Source organism: Zingiber officinale, chromosome 9A (genome assembly GCF_018446385.1).
Source record: "Zingiber officinale cultivar Zhangliang chromosome 9A, Zo_v1.1, whole genome shotgun sequence".
NCBI lineage: Eukaryota > Viridiplantae > Streptophyta > Magnoliopsida > Zingiberales > Zingiberaceae > Zingiber > Zingiber officinale.
In genome coordinates, this window is record NC_056002.1 from 8,786,033 (window position 1) to 8,802,516 (window position 16,484).

Here is a 16,484-nt window from a genome sequence, read left to right on the forward strand (position 1 = left end):
CATTCGATTCGCTATTATATTTCTCCATGCATTAATATTTGCTCATTGTTATTCTTGAGTATCAGATAATTTATCAAAACAATCGACACCATGAACTTGTTCAGGAAAGGATGATGAAACTTCATTATCTGGTTCAACTGGAAATTCATCAGAATAACACTCCTTGCGATGAAAATTATGCAATCCGGCACAAGCCAAAATAAGTTCGACTTGTGTAGTATATGTAAATAGAGGAGCTGTTTTGAATATTTTAAATCGTGATTTTTAAATATTTCAAATATCCTTTCAATGACGTTCCTTAAGGAGACATGACGAAAATTGAACAACTCATTTTCATTTTCTAGGTGACAACATTGGCTAGTGAATTCTTAGAGATTATATCGAACACTTAGAAATGGAGCCAAAAGTTGATGTTGATTCAGATATCTACCATCCACTAAAAAAATATTTATCTATAAAATCAGACCAAATATAAATAACATATTAAAAAAGACCGAAACTTTAAAAAATGTAACGAAAAATTAAAAAACGGTAAATAAAAAACATAAACTAAAACAAATGGTAAACTAAAAAAATCGTAAACTTTAAAAAAAATTACAATAAAAAACATAAACTTTTTTTAAAAAACGTAAAGTAATAAACGTAATGTAAAAAAGGTAAAAGTTAAAAGAATCATAAACTAAAAAAACGTAAAGTAATACAACTTAAAGAAAACCTAAACTAAAAAAACATAAATTTTAAAAAAATAAAGTTAAAAAAAACATGTATAATTAGTTTTGTAACAAAGGGTAACGACGTCCGATAAGGGAGGGAAGTCTGCGGCTTAGAGCTGTGAGCCAGAGCGCTAGATTCTTTGCTGAATATGCGTCAAGTTGGACTATGTACTATTGTATTGGTAGGCTCTGGACGGGGCTCAAAGAAATAATCAAAATCGAGGAGCGAAAAGAAAAAAGACTTATTCATAAAAAATTAAAACGATTAGAAGTCTATAGAAATCTTAAGGATAAGGAGAAGATTTTTTATTTTATATTTAAACTTGTACCGAATATTTTGGAGAGCTCTCATTCGTTAAAATTTATATCCAATAAATTCTAAAAGAATCTATGAAAATTTATTAAAATTTTGGATACCAAAAGATTTTCATAGAGTTTTCAAAAGTAGAGTTTGAATACCACATGACATTTTAAAACTCTATAAAAATTCAATCTGGATACCACTAGATTTCTCTAGAGTTTATAAAAGTCTAGATTGAATACATCTAGACTTTTAGGATGCGTTTAGTTGGGGGTTATCCTTGATAACTTTGGTTATCCATCCAACGTTATTAACGAAAATCCTGTTTGATTTAAGTAATCAATGATTCCCGAGTAATGTTTCATGCTCAATATGTCAGTAAAAGGAGCATGGAACCCAGAATCGAAAAACTTCGAAAAATTGAGGTTTTTCTTAATTCCGGGGTTAACGATATTTTTTTATCCAAAATACCTTATGTGATAAAAAAGAAAAATGTAAAGAAAAAAATATAAAAAATATAAAAACAAAATAAAAAACTTTAAAAATTTTAAAATTAAAAAATTTTAAAAAATGGGAAAAAAACGTAAAAAAATTAAAAATGGAAAAATAAAAAAACATAGAAAATAGAAAAATAGAAAAAATGTAAAAAAAAAAATTAAAAACGTAAAAAATAGAAAAACCATTAAAAAAAGAAATAAAAAATAAAAAAACGTGAGAACAAAAAAAATGCAAAAAAACTTTAAATTTTTTAAAAATAAAAATATTAAAAAAATGGGAAAAAAAATGAAAAGAAATAAAAAATAAAAAAATAAAGAAAAACATGAAAAAAATAAAATTAAAAAACGTAGAGTTTAAATAATAATAATAATAATAATAATAATATATTGTTGATTTTGTAACTAAGGGTAATATAGTAAAATATTAAACTAGGTTATTCTTTAAAACTTTCAAATAAATAAATTTTGTTACATTATTTAAATTGAACCAAACAATATTTAGTTATGTTTTATTCCCCATTATCTGGGTTATGTGATTACTTGGTAATCACATAATCAAGGTTATATACGATAACTTGAACCAAACGCGCCCTAGAGTGCGTTTGGTTGGGGATTATTCTTGATAACCTTGGTTATCCATCCAAGGTTATCAACAAAAATTTTATTTGGTTTAGATAATCGATGATTTCCGAGTAATATTCTATACTCGACACGTCAATAAAAGAGGCATGCAACCAGAATCAGAAAACTGATATTTTTCTTGATTCCGCGGTTAACAAATTTTTTTATCTAAAATACTTTCAGATAAGAGAAAAAAATGATAAAAAAGAAAAATATAAGAGAAAAATAAAAAATAAAAAAATGTAAAAATATTAAAAGTAAAAAATCATAAAAAATAAAAACATAAAAAAGAAAAAAAGAAAAAAAGAAAAAACATTAAAAAATTAAAAATAGAAAAATGTAAAAAAAATAAAAATAATAAAAAAGCTTAAAAAAATTTTAAAAACATAAAAATAAAAAATAGAGAAAATGTAAAAAATATATATATAAAAGTTAAAAAAAACAAACAAAACGTAAAAAAATTTTAAAAAATTAAAAAATATTTTAAAAATTAAAAAATGGGGGAAAAATAAAAAAATAATAAATATATATAAATAAAAAAATGTGAAAAAAAAAGTAAAAAACGTAGAATTTAAATAATAATAATAATAATAATATTATTATTATTATTATTATTATTATTATGTATAGTTGATTTTGTAATCGAGGGTAATATAGTAAAATATTAAATTATGTTATTTATTAAAACTTTACACTAATAAATTTTTATTGTAATATCTTAGTTAAACCAAACAAATTTTGATTATATTTTATCTTTTATAATCTTAGTTATATGATTATCTGATATTCATATAATCAAAATTATATTTGATAATTTAAATTAAACACACCCTAAATATATTAGGGATCATCCTCTAATTAAAAGCATAGATCAGTGGTCTCCTCTGGAAATTGCTCCGCTTTTTTTTAATTAAAATGATTTTTTAATTTAAATTTGACAGGGGAGAGAATTTTTAATTTATAGTAGAGGGATGCGTGGTTTGGATCGTTTGGTGGGAGAGTTTTTAATTTATATACAAGGTAAAAGTGTGTGATTTATAAAGGGTTATTGAGACATGATGTGGTATTGAACTCGCTCTCTCAAAATGTCACTTTAAAAAATATTAAAAATAACTTTCTTAGTCAAGTCAACTATATAAGTCAGTCTTTTCCCCGGTTCAACCGAAGAGAAAATTAAAGAAAGAAATAATGTCCGCATGACCATGGACTTCGCTGTGCGCTGGCTTTAAAAAAAATTAAAGAGAATGAGAAAAAATTATCAAAAAAAAAAAAAACCTAAAGAAAGAACGTCTTCTACTCCACAGTAAGAAAATATAAGAAAATATGGGTTCTTTTATGTATGTACGATGGTAAAAGATGATACATTCTTTTTAAGTATTTTCGTCAAATATGATTTCTTTGGTAAAAAATGGATACATTCTTTTCAAATATTCTCGTCAAATATGGTCTTCTTTTATGTATGATGGTAAAAAATGGATATATTCTTTTCAAATATTTTCGTCAATTTGTCGGGCTAAAATTGAAAAGGTAAATCATGGACGACTATTAATCTTTGGAACAGTGACTAGTACATAAGGAAATCATTTACCTTAACTTTATTAAAATTCGAACTCTAGATATTTTGTATATGGTTCCTTAAGATTAGGAGTGTCAATTTATATATATATTTTTTATCTATTTTAATGGCCTCGAGACTATCTATTTTAGTAAGAAAGGAAATCATGTTTATATATCTTTCACAGTTCATGTCTAAATTACATAAAAGAAAATAAATTATAAGATCAATTTATAATCAACCGTTAAATGATTAAAAGTTTAGAGAAATTTTTTCTAAAAATATATACCCACTGAGAATTGATTCCTATCCTAATAAATATATCATTCTCTAATTAAGAGTATAATCGAGTCGAGTCTAGCTGAACAGTAAAAAACTTGAGTTTGATTTATTTTACTTAAGCTCGAGCTTGGCTCGAGTTCAATTCAAACTTTAATTCTTAAATTTAAACTTGACTCATAATAAAATTAAATACTTTAGGAATAACTCGAGCTCAATTTGAAAATGACTCGTTTATTTTTAAACAAGCTTAGTTTAAACTTAGTTCAGAAAACGTGGCTCCATGTGTATGTTCTCCCTAGCTTGGTTCTGTTTAAAAGCAAAATAACCAATAAAATTCACAATCAAACACATTTTTATAAAATAATCAATTTGAAGTAAACTTTACCATTGGATTTCGATCGAAGAGACACCCTTTAACTTAAATACTTTATATAAAAGAGCATATTCAGCATGGCAACTGAATTAGGAAAAGAAACACATGATCTTTATCTTGAAATTTTTATTATAACATGATCTTTCCCTTTTTTTAGGTAATAAAAAAATTATAAGTAAAATTTGAAAATTGAAAGAAATTTTAATAAATAAACATTATACATAAAAAATGATTTTAATATTTTTAAAGTTGCTTTTTTCCATGATTAAACAAATAATCAAATTTAAAACTGATTATTCTTTTTATAATAAAAATGATTTTTCATGTTTAAAATATATAAGTTACTAAATATTAATTGTTATTACTCAATTCAATTTGAAATAAAAAAAATTGAAATGAATTAAATTTTCGATTTGTTTTGACTTTTCACCCAATAGATAAGTTTAGTAACTCATAGTGAACTTTCAATTTAATATATATATATATATATATATATATATATATATATATATATATATATATATATATATATATATATATATATATACAATTGAAGACAAAAAGTTGATATAACTCAATTATCATATCCATGAGATCGGCAGGAAGAACGGGCGAGAGATCACTTACTATGGCTTCATTTATTTCTTGAAAATATTTATTTTAAATTTTGTTTTAGTAGTTATTATAATATAAAATGATAGTCAATAAAAGTCAAAGAGAGGATCTAGAACCTGAGCTCCAGAATAAATGATGGAGACCAAAGTTAAACAGCAGAGTTTTGTCAAAAACATGCAACTGGAAGAGTCCTGCTATGACAATTTTCAGCTCATTTTTCCAAATAATGGGAAACTGGATTTGAAATACTAACACTGGGGTAAAATAAAGGGAAAGATTGAACATGACACGAGTTGTAAGCATTCAGTGCAAATTATTGCTATATCTGTACAATTTTAATGCTAATGAAAGATAATAAATAGTGCTTAGAAATCCGGATCCCGCAATCAAAACTCTTAAATCTACAGGGTGGAAGAGAACTATACGAACATTAGTTGCTCATCTCTGGTTCAGCTGAATAACTCAACAAAGCAAACTTTACATGTAAGGCGATTTTTCCCTTTTCTTTAGCGAGCTTAGCTGCAATTACAAGCCAATGGCCTGGTACATTGTGAGGGCCGCGGACAACCTCAACCATATCTACAAACTTTAAGAGCTTTCTTGATTGCACTGGCACAGGTGGGCCATCAGGATACACACCTGAATTCAGCTGTGCAGGGTCATTCTTTATAGGCGGCGTTGCATCCCTTGGCGTGAATGGTGTGCTAAATTTTGTACTTAGATTTGTCAGAAAACTTCCCTTCAGAGAAGTTGCAGGAGCACGAGCCCATTCTGTCTTTCGAATTGTGCAGTTTGGAATGTGCATATATTGGAGGCGAAGATGAAGCACTTTCTTGGACCAATTCCCTCTTGTAACAAGTTGTGCACCAATTACCACAAACACACCATTAGATACTCTTTGGAGCCAAACAGGATCATGCTTCACTGCCAATGTGCAAATAGCTGAGTAGTTCTCCCATTGGATAGCCTCAAAATATCCTGGGTCTGCTGACTCTTGAGATCCTTGCCACTCGGATATCCAAGATGAACCAGTGTTTCTAAGCATGCTGGGAAGACTTGAAAGGTGATGCAAATGTATGGCCAATCGATTGCACTTGATGCCCTCCAAGTATAATCGCATGCCAATTACTGGTTTCTGATTGCTTACAACCTAAATTCATTCAGACATTGAAGAAAAAAAAAGGCAGAGGTGCTTGTTAAACTCCAGAAGCATAGAAAATGAGTGAATTTCTCAATACAATAAGAACCAACTAGCGTGTTCTAGATCAATAAAAAGTAAGAATAGTATCAACTTGTGTTAAGAAAGCACTGAGAATCTACAATTTATTCACACAATTGCAATTAACAAACCAATTGAAAGAACGACGAAATAGACCTGCCTCAGGTTGACACAAAAGACATCGCCATTGTAACATGACATTTGAGTTGTCGCATCACATAAATATGTATGGATAACAGTAACTTTTATGTTACAATGACAACACAGAAAGCATTTATGATTCAAATGAAATATCACCCAGCGCAGGCTAAAAAGTAGTGGACCAGGCAGAAACTTGGATACTACCAGCCCACCAGGTAGGCTCTTCTTTATTTTAGTTTCGATATGCCCAGTTCAGCATCAAGCTGAAACCAGTCGAGCGTACACTAAACCATAGTTACCAAATTCTTTGGATAATACACACAATGACTCAACTTACAGAGTAGTATCTATAAGTTCCCAAAATCAGGGCAAAAGCCTAAATAATGGCAGTATCAGATAGATGAGATTGCAATTAAAAAAGCAATGAATTAAAATAGAAAAATGAAAATAAAAAGGAATAATTAATTTATCTAATGCATGGTATATATCCGAAATAGCAAACATTGATGCTCTTTAATAATTTTAATGGCAACTAAAACTTTAAGGAATTATTCTATATTGTAAAAAACTATTAAGTACTATTATATTTATCAATGAAAGATACCAAATTATTAATAATATCATATTATATACCTGATAAAATATCTGTAAAATCAGTTTATTAATCATATCATATTTGTAGATTAGCCAAATAAGATTGGCCCATCATCAATATCTCGTTACCAATAGATATACCAAATTCGTAGATAATAGATAATATTTTACCATCCACACAGTATAATAAGTTATTGCTTAACAATATTAGTTCATAGTTGATGTTTAATGCATAATAAAAACAAATATTACCTACTTGTATTAGTTAATTATTCTTATTTAAGTGCCCTATCACTTTTTGCACCTGCATCCTCCTCCTTAGTCAAGTTTGCTTTAGCATGATCACCAATATAGTCTACTCCTCTATTGACTGCTAAACATCATCGATAGGCGACTCCAAACCTTCCTCTTTTCCCATATCACATGCTAGGCTAAGTAGTGAGATGTTCCCAGTTACTTGCAAACGTGTTTAAATGATTTGGGTACTTTTCTGACTGGTTTAACTGAGCGACCATTTTCTTAACATTCGGCTCATTGTTCACCTATCCTAATCCAACTTGGCCATGGGATTTGTCAATTTTAACAACCTGTAGTGACTGCGATCTCTTCACTTATCCTGTCTATAACCTAACGGAGTCATGTGCAAGATATTCAGATCAGTGATGCTCTGCATTTGCATATTACATCCTCAACTTAGATTTGTCTAGTACTTCTCAATTCTTTGAGAACACAGATAAACCTTATTATCAATCAGAGAGATGATATCAACCAGTGAAGCAGAAACAAAGAGGAGCCTAAGGACATAATAGCATAGCAAACAGAAAAATACAAGAAAGAATCCCATGCCTTTTGAAAATGAGATCACGTCAAGTTAGACAAAGGAACCTAAAGATACATGCAATATTTATACCTGGTCAGTATTAACATGAAGCTTTGGACCAAAAAATCTAAACTGCAGTTTGGGACAGGAGACTTTTCTTCTTTGAGGTCCAAGAGCTAATTCATTGAACATTGGTGCCCACTGATTAGGAACTTGAAATTCCAAAAAATACTGTAAATCTTCAGGATCTGGTTTGTCTGGCAAGTACAAAAGCATACGAGTGATCAAAGACAATGGAACATGAGTAATGGAAAATAGCAAATAATTGACAGTGAAATTTCAGAGTATAGTCACTTATAAAATAAAAAGTGCATGCAGAGTCCAGTATAAATTTTGGAATGCATACTTATGATAGCATTTAATAGTACATGATCCTATAAAATGCTTGAATCTTGAAAATGTATCTTTCCACAAGTACATAAGAAAATCATTTTATAAAACAAATTTGAAAAATGCAACTTGAGCGTTTACTTAAAAAGGATTATAAAAATAGCATAGGATGTTTTGTGTGCATAACACTGCTGCCCTAGACTTATTAAACTAGTGTAGGTGTGTAAATTCATCAGAGCAAATTGATTTTCCCAAAAGTATAGCCTATTGAGAAAATAAATCTAGTAGCACATTTTATACCAATCTTAACTTACAGCGAAGATACAGATTTATAGCATGGCTGAGATATCCACTGCCCGGGATACCAGTTAGAAGAGATGTGATGGGAACAAACTTGAAGAGGATTGCGTCAGGGTTATTCTGCACAGTCTGTAGCCAATTTGAGTGAGTTGGCACGTATACATCACCTCCTCTTTTTGCACAAATAATAGTGAGTCCCTATTATAAGTCAACATTTGCAGTTCAAGATTATTACTTTGAGTAGAAAATCAAATGCAATAGTATTTATGGCTAGGCAATGTCTATAGTCATACTTCCTTGGTTGAAGCTTCTGAATAGACAGGCAGATGCAACGTGTTAGGTTGCAAGATTTTCGTGAAGACCTCAGACACCTAGCTAAAGAAAGACATTAATCAATTCTTCCATAGAGACAAGTTAACATCAAATCAAGTAATTATACCTTGTTCTTGCCTTCTCTGATTTTCCGATGTTGAGGAGAAGGACTACTTCCATCAGAAAATAAAAAATCTCCAAGATCCTCAAGATGCATCTTTAACTCAGCTGAAGAAATTGTTGATGAAGGGCTCTGTTTAACACAAATTACATCCTGACCTCCTATAGCTACTTCTACAATTATATGTGTTCCAAATGTCCGGATAAACCTGAGAGAAAAAGAAGAAGAAAAAAAACTTCATTAATTCATAAAACCATTATGGGATGGTGTATGCGTAATGCCACCTTGTAACCATTAGCGAGCATATATCTTCAAATTGTAGGTGGATTAATGCCATGAATAGTTAATTAGATAAATATAGACCATTGTGTTAAATCACTATCTCTTTGTCTTGTAGAAAAGAAACCAGGAATTAATTAAAATAACCAGATTTAAATTATAGCTTATACAAACTCATATGATCGCTAACATCTATGTCATAAACTAACTTCATAATTCTATAGTGGAAGCAAACTCACCAACTGAGGGCTAAAGGATCCCACTTTGAAGGTACCACCCTTTTAACCTCATCACGAAGAACTAAGGGAGAAGCTTTCAGATGTAAATTATACAAGGAAATAAAGTATCCATCAAAAGCAAAATATTTTGTCTCTTTAGCATCTTCCAACCATGCTCCAGTTAGATCAAAAAGAGCATTAAAATAGCCTGAAGGCACCTTTCCTTGGACTGAAGATTTCTGATTGAGTAATTCGGACATCTGTTACAAAAACAATCACTTAGATGATACATATAGACCTTAACCTTCAATTCGGTAGAACATTGAAAGATCCCAAAAATCCAAATTTGTATAACTCAACAATTGATAGAGCTCCATACGGTTATACTTATTCAACTGGGAAGACAGAATGAATATTACCAACCAACCCTATAAAATTTACACGTATGATCCCTTATTCTACAGAAAGAAACAAAAACCATTGTTTTGGTCTGTAACATTTAGACAATGACACTAGAGTGCAGTAGGGAAGGGACCATATATCAACTCTATATAGCAGAAAATTACCACTTTTCCTCTCGTTTGATACTTGAATCTCCAGATCCCACTGTGGTTATACAAACTCTACCAGGCTTCTACACTTTTTTTTTTTTGTCGAAGAAAGCAAAATTAGTTGTCGTTATATCGTACTTAAGGTTATAATAAGGATCGAATAGGATCACCCAGAAATATCAAATAAAAGAAAAACAAGAAACAATTAGGACCATACCAAACGATTCCCCCCTCGTTCATTATCCTTATGGCATTCCTTCCCGGCCAACAAGTTAAAATCTTTTTATCAAAACCTTTATAAAAGGAGCCCTCCGGATATCAAGATCCATTTTTCCCAAGGCTCAAAAGGGAAAACAAAAAAAAAATAAAATAAAGATTGACCTGATTGAACTCGAGCACATCCGAGCGGAACCGAATCCGATCGCCCTTATCTAATCCGATATCCTCGGAGACACCGCGAACGACCTGCCCCCCAGGGAACACTACATCCCGGACGCGTGACTCATCGAGCTGCACGAGACGGCCGCCGTGGAATTCCTTGGCGAACCGGAGGCGGAAGTCGTGGGTCAGGTCGAAGCCGAGGCCCAGCGAGCGCAGCGCCCGCAGATCCACCTTCTCCCCTTCCATCCCTCTCCCCAGTTCTGGGTCCTCAACCGCCGAACCCGACAGATCCAATAGGGAGGGTCATAGAAGTAGTCTTCTGCAGGCGTAAACTTATTCCTGATGAAGATGGCAGTGACAAGAGTGGTTTGACCGACCCTCGGTTGGTGACGGCTAATCAAGGGCGAGAGGAAGATCGACGAAGACGATAGGCGAAATTTTGCCCGGTGGGCAAAGGTGTCGTCTTTATTGACGCCAAGGCTATGGGTTTGGGTGTCTGATTCTTTGTTTACTGGGGATCGAGGAAGGAACGAGGAATTTTTTTTTTTTTTTACTTTTATAATATTACTATTGTTTACAAAAACACATAATTTTTATTTTTAACTATATTTTAATGGAGCGAAGGCAATTGGCCTAATCCATTCCGCTCCTTTATTTCCTTCCAAATAAACAAAAGAAATTCACTAGTCTATTTTGAGGGAGGAAGGGAGCAAACGAAAACGGGCATGAGACGACTTTGAATTGGACAGATCGGGTGTGGCGGGGTCCACCTTCGGTTGACCATCTTTGGACGGGGATGTAGTGGACGCTTGGTGATGCTCTCCGCCGCGTGGAGGTTTTGACTTAATTGCCGAGGTGACTGAATTGAATGCGGCTTGTGGGACGATGCCGGGTCGGATCTCCTCCTGTCTCGCTCCGAAAACAGAATCCGACGTGTCGCCTAGGCTACGCCGTTTCATTACACCATTTTCACCCTAATTATAATTTTTTTTAATAAAAAACTTATAGATAAATTTCAGTTGACTTTGTTAATTATATATTTTCGTAATTTGAAATGTTAATAGTCATCATGAACTGCCATAATCAAATAGCATATTGGAAATTAAATGGTCTGTACCAATTTAATTGGGTCTAATTGATGTTTGCATATGTATAAGAATTTAAGAAACCTCAGTTGTGTTTTCACTTAATGTTTTTTAATTAAGATATTATTAATCGCAATGACATCATCAATGTTCTATTTAATTCGCTCGGTCACTTTTCGTTAAATAGGTCAGCTACTGATATCTCACGTCATGGTGACATCCCTCCGCATGATTATAAAAAATAAAATCGTATACTTTATAGACTAATAAAGATAAATTGGACCTCTTGGTTATTGTTGGCATAGTTGAGATGGTAATATAGACTTATGACTGATCGCATTAGTAAGGGTCAGATCTCAGTAAAACTCATGAATATATACCCGCTCGCCGTCGAGATCACTATTTATCTTTTTTCCATCCTGGTAAGGGATGGAAAGAGGGATATTAGAAATGTAAAAAAGTTTTACTCGATAATTTTTATTTTTAAAAATAATAATAACAACAACAACCAAGTCTTTTCTCACTAGATGAGGTCGGCTGTATGAATCCTTTTACGTCATTGAGCCCTATCTCCTATTATATTATCATCTATATTTAAATAAATTTTATCTTATTTTATTGTTGCTAACCAAGTCTTTTTTTGTCGTCCTCTTCCTCGTTTGATATGTATGTTTATCATGGTTTCACATCGCCTAACTGGAGCATTTATTGGTCGTCTAAGTACATGTCCGTACCATCTTAAACGTGTCTCTCGGAGTTTGTTCTCAATAGATGCAACTCCGACTTTCTCTCTAATGCTCTCATTCCTTATTTTGTTCATCTTTGTATGTCCACACATCCACCTTAACATCCTCATCTCTGCAACTCTCATCTTATGCTCATGTGCTTGAGTCATAGCCAACATTCAGCTCCATATAACATAGCAGGTCTAACTGCGGTTTTATAGAACTTACCTTTAAGTTTAAGAGGTACTTTACGGTCACATAAAACACCCGACGCTCTCCTCCATTTCACTCATCCTGCTTGTATTCTATGTAAGACATCTCTCTCAATCCCTCCATCATTTTGTAAAAATGATCCTAAATATTTAAATCTCTCGATTCCGGGCAACTCATCCTCTCCTATCTTAACAATTGTTTTATTACTTCTAATATTGCTAAACTTAAATTCCATATATTCTGTCTTTAATCTACTAAGCTTAAAGCATTTCCCTTCTAGTGTTTCCCTCCAAGATTCAAGCTTAGCATTTATTCCTTCACGTGTCTCATCTACCAAAATAATATCATCTGCAAACAACATGCACCACGGTACTGTGTCTTGAATGTGCGCAGTGAGTTCGTCCATAATTAGTGTAAAAAGATAGGGACTTAGGGCTGATCCTTGATGTAACCCTATCTTTATTGGAAATGCTTCAGTTACTCCGCCTGAAGTCTTTACTCTGGTCGTTACATCCTCATACATATCCTTAATTAGTTCAATATATGTTACGCTAACACCTCTCTTTTCTAAAATTCTCCATATAATTTCTCTTGGGACTCTATCATAAGCTTTTTCTAAGTCAATGAATACCATGTGTAGATCTTGTTTTTGCTCCCGATATTTTTCAATTAATTGTCTAAGGAGATGTATAGCTTCTATTGTCGACCTTCCAGGCATGAACCCAAATTGATTTTCATCACCGTGGTCTCCTTCCTTAATATGACTCATTAGTTTAATACCCCTATAGTTTACACAATTTTGTATGTCTCCCTTGTTCTTATATAAGGGAACTAGAGTACTTATCCTCCATTGATCAGGCATTCTTTTCGTTTTCAATATCATGTTAAATAATTTTGTAAGTCATTCAATACCTTGTTTCCCTAAGCACTTCCATACCTCTATCGGAATATCATCTGGTCCAACGGCTTTTCCATTGTGCATCTCATTTAAAGTTTATTTTACTTCTGAAGTTTGAATTCTACGATAAAAATTAAAATTTCTATTCTCATTTGACCTAATTAAATTACCTAAGTTAAGTTGGTCACCTAAACCTTCATTAAAAAGTTGATAAAAATACCTCTTCCACCGCTCTTTTATTTCTCCATCATTTACTAATACCCTATTACATTCATCTTTAATACATTTTATTTGGCTAAGATCTCTTGTTTTCTTTTCTCTCACTTTAGTTATTCTATAAATGTCTCTTTCCCCTTCTTTTGTATCCAATTTTTGATATAAGCGTTCAAAAGTTTCATTTTTTGCTTCACTCACTACTTTCTTAGCTTCTTTCTTGGCTATTGTATATTTTTTAAAATTTTCCTCGTTCTTACAAATATATAATTCCTTATAAGCTATTCGTTTTTCCTTCACTTTCTCTTGTACTTTCTTATTCCACCACCAAGATTCTTTACTTAGTGGTGCATGTCCCTTTGACTCACCGAGTACACTCTTAGCTACTATTTTCAACTTTGATACCATCTTATCCCATGTTGTATTAGAGTCATCGTATATTTCACCTAATGCTTGTACTTCTACCTTCTCCTTAAATATATTTTGTTTCCCATCATTTAACTTCCACCGCTTAATTCTAGAATTGTATATATTTTCTTTCTATTGATACTATGTTTGAGGCGTATATCCAATACTACTACCCTATGTTGGGTAGTTAAGCTTTCTCCAGGGATGACTTTGTAATCTTTACAAATCTTTCTATCCTTCTTCCTAACCATAAGAAAGTCAATTTGCGATTTATTATTCCCACTTTTGAATGTGACTAAGTGTTCTTCTCTTTTCTTAAAAAACGTATTAGCTAATATAAGATCATATGCTATCGCAAAATCTAATATAGTTTTCCCTTCCTCATTCCTCGTTCCAAACCCATAACTTCCATATACTCTCTCATATTCCTCATTTTTCACTCCGACATGCCCATTTAGATCACCTCCCATTAAAATCCTTTCATTGGTGGAATATTTTGTAATATTTCATCTAAGTCCTCCCAAAACCTTAATTTGGTAGCTTCATCTAATCATACTTGTGGTGCATATACGCTAATTATGTTCATAGTTTCTTTCGCCACTATTATTTTAAGGGCTATAATTTTATCCCCTTTTCTAACTACTCCTACAACTTCATCCTTTAACAAACTATCTACAATGATACCCACCCCATTTCTTGTTTTACTCTTTCCAGTGTACCATAACTTAAAACCCGAGTTCTTTACCATCTTTACCTTCTCGCCTATCCATTTTGTCTCTTGTACACACAAAATACTAATTTGTCTCCTAATCATCATATCTACTACTTCCATTGATTTACCAGTGAGAGTTCCTATATTCTATGTTCCAAATCTTAGATTATTAGTTTTCCTATCATATTTGTTCTTATCTAACCTATGGTATGAGAACTTTTGCCTATTTAACACTACACCCAAGTTCTCATGGAGATGTAGCAGTTCTTGCTGAGACGTTACAGTCGGACCCTATAACGCGAACTCTTACATATTTATCACTACACCCGAGTTCTGGAGATGTAGCGGTCATTGTCGAGACGTTACAGTCGGACCCTGCAACGCGTTCCTTCTAGGGAACAACCTAGCATTAGCACAATAGTTTAATGGATTCATTCATTGAATATTTGTCATAATTTGACGCTGGCTGGCAACCTAACGTAACCATCCTCCTTTATCTGGGCTTGGGACCGGTCATGACTGGTTATCATGGGCGGAGTTTTATTTTTAAAAATAAAACTTAAAAAAAAATAAGAAATGAAATATTTCATTATAAAAATTTAAGATATTTAAGAGTAGGATATTTAAGGATAGAACACATAAATATTTAGTTTGTAATATATTTAATTTTAAAATTTGGGGTATTTGAACATCGAGATCTCAAATATTTGAAAGAAATATTTGCTCTCATATAGTTTCAACAACTCTTTCTTCTTCTACACGGGAGATTATTAAATTTTACACTCCATTTACAAGCAACGACATCTATGATTGATGAGTGTCATTTGAAGGGGTGAAAAAAGGATATTAGAAATCACCGGATACAAAATTTTACTTGGAGATTTCTATTTAAAAAAATAAAAACAAATAAAAAGAGAAGAGATAAAATATTTTATTGTGAAAAAATTAAGATTTTGGATGTGAAATATTGGATGGGTAAGCCTATAAATATTTGGTTTATAGTATATTTCATTGTGAAATTTAGAATATTTGAGAAATAAGATATTTGATTGATGATATAGATGTGTGAACTATAAATATTTAGAAGAAATATTTTTTCTCATTGCATCCATATTTGGAAAAGATATTTCTTCAAATATTTCTAAATCCCCAATCTCCATCGTAGTGAAGGGTGGAGAAAGGGATATTAGACATCATCCGGCAAAAAAGTTTGATTTCTATTTTTTTTTAAATAAAAAATAAAAAAGATATGATTGTGAGAATTTTGGAGTGAGATATTTGATAGATTATGAGACTCATGAATATTTAGTTTACGGTGTATTTCATTGTGGAATTTAGAATATTTGAGAAAAATATGGAAGTGCAACTCACAAAATATTTGGGAGAATTATTTACTTTCATAGAGTTCGAACAACTCTTTCTTCTTATGCAACAGAGAGTACTAAATTTTATAACTCCATTTACAAGCAACGACGTCTAGGACTTATGATTGCCATTGGAAGGGAAGGAAGGAGGATATTAGAAATCATCGAGGAAAAAAGTTTTGCCCGATGATTTCTATTTAAAATAAAAATAAAAAAGAGAAGAGATAAAATATTTCATTATGAAAAAATTGAGATATTTGAAAGTGAGTTATTTGATTTGTGGGGTGATAAATATTTGATTTGTAGCATATTTCATTGTAAATTTTGAGATATTTGAGAAATGAGATATTTGATTGATGATGTGGCAAATCTCCACCATTAGAAGGGACAAAGAGAGGGATATTAGAAATTATCGAGTACAATTTTTTGCCTGATCATTTATATTTTTAAAAATAAAAAATAAAAAAGAGAAGATTGTGATAAATTTAAGATATTTGAGAGTGAGATATTTGATGGGTGAGATCTATAAATATTTAATTTCTGGTGATCCCGTCCGAGCGCTGAGTCGACGGACGCTGGGGAC

The 16,484-nt window shown here is 31.7% G+C and overlaps 1 protein-coding gene across 1 annotated transcript; it reads right to left on the reverse strand.

Annotated features, from left to right (window-relative positions):
* Positions 1–5,196: 5,196 nt before the first annotated feature.
* LOC122020146 (MACPF domain-containing protein At4g24290-like) lies at positions 5,197–10,787 on the reverse strand. The gene is made up of 7 exons (XM_042577928.1): positions 10,284–10,787; positions 9,373–9,611; positions 8,861–9,062; positions 8,715–8,792; positions 8,436–8,619; positions 7,822–7,988; positions 5,197–6,107 (listed from the first exon to the last, which is right to left on the reverse strand). The coding sequence occupies exons 1-7, from the start codon at positions 10,527–10,529 to the stop codon at positions 5,388–5,390; spliced, it is 1,836 nt and encodes a 611-aa protein (XP_042433862.1). The 5' UTR covers positions 10,530–10,787; the 3' UTR covers positions 5,197–5,387.
* Between the last annotated feature and the right edge of the window lie 5,697 nt (positions 10,788–16,484).

Excerpts from the sequence above, each read along its gene's own strand:
- LOC122020146 (XM_042577928.1), bottom strand. The coding sequence starts at position 10,529 with ATGGAAGGGGAGAAGGTGGATCTGCGGGCGCTGCGCTCGCTGGGCCTC. Across the intron at positions 9,612-10,283 it reads ATGTGCTCGAGTTCAATCAG|ATGTCCGAATTACTCAATCA; the intron begins GTCAATCTTTAT and ends TTTTTGTAACAG. Across the intron at positions 6,108-7,821 it reads TTCATGTTAATACTGACCAG|GTTGTAAGCAATCAGAAACC; the intron begins GTATAAATATTG and ends GAATGAATTTAG.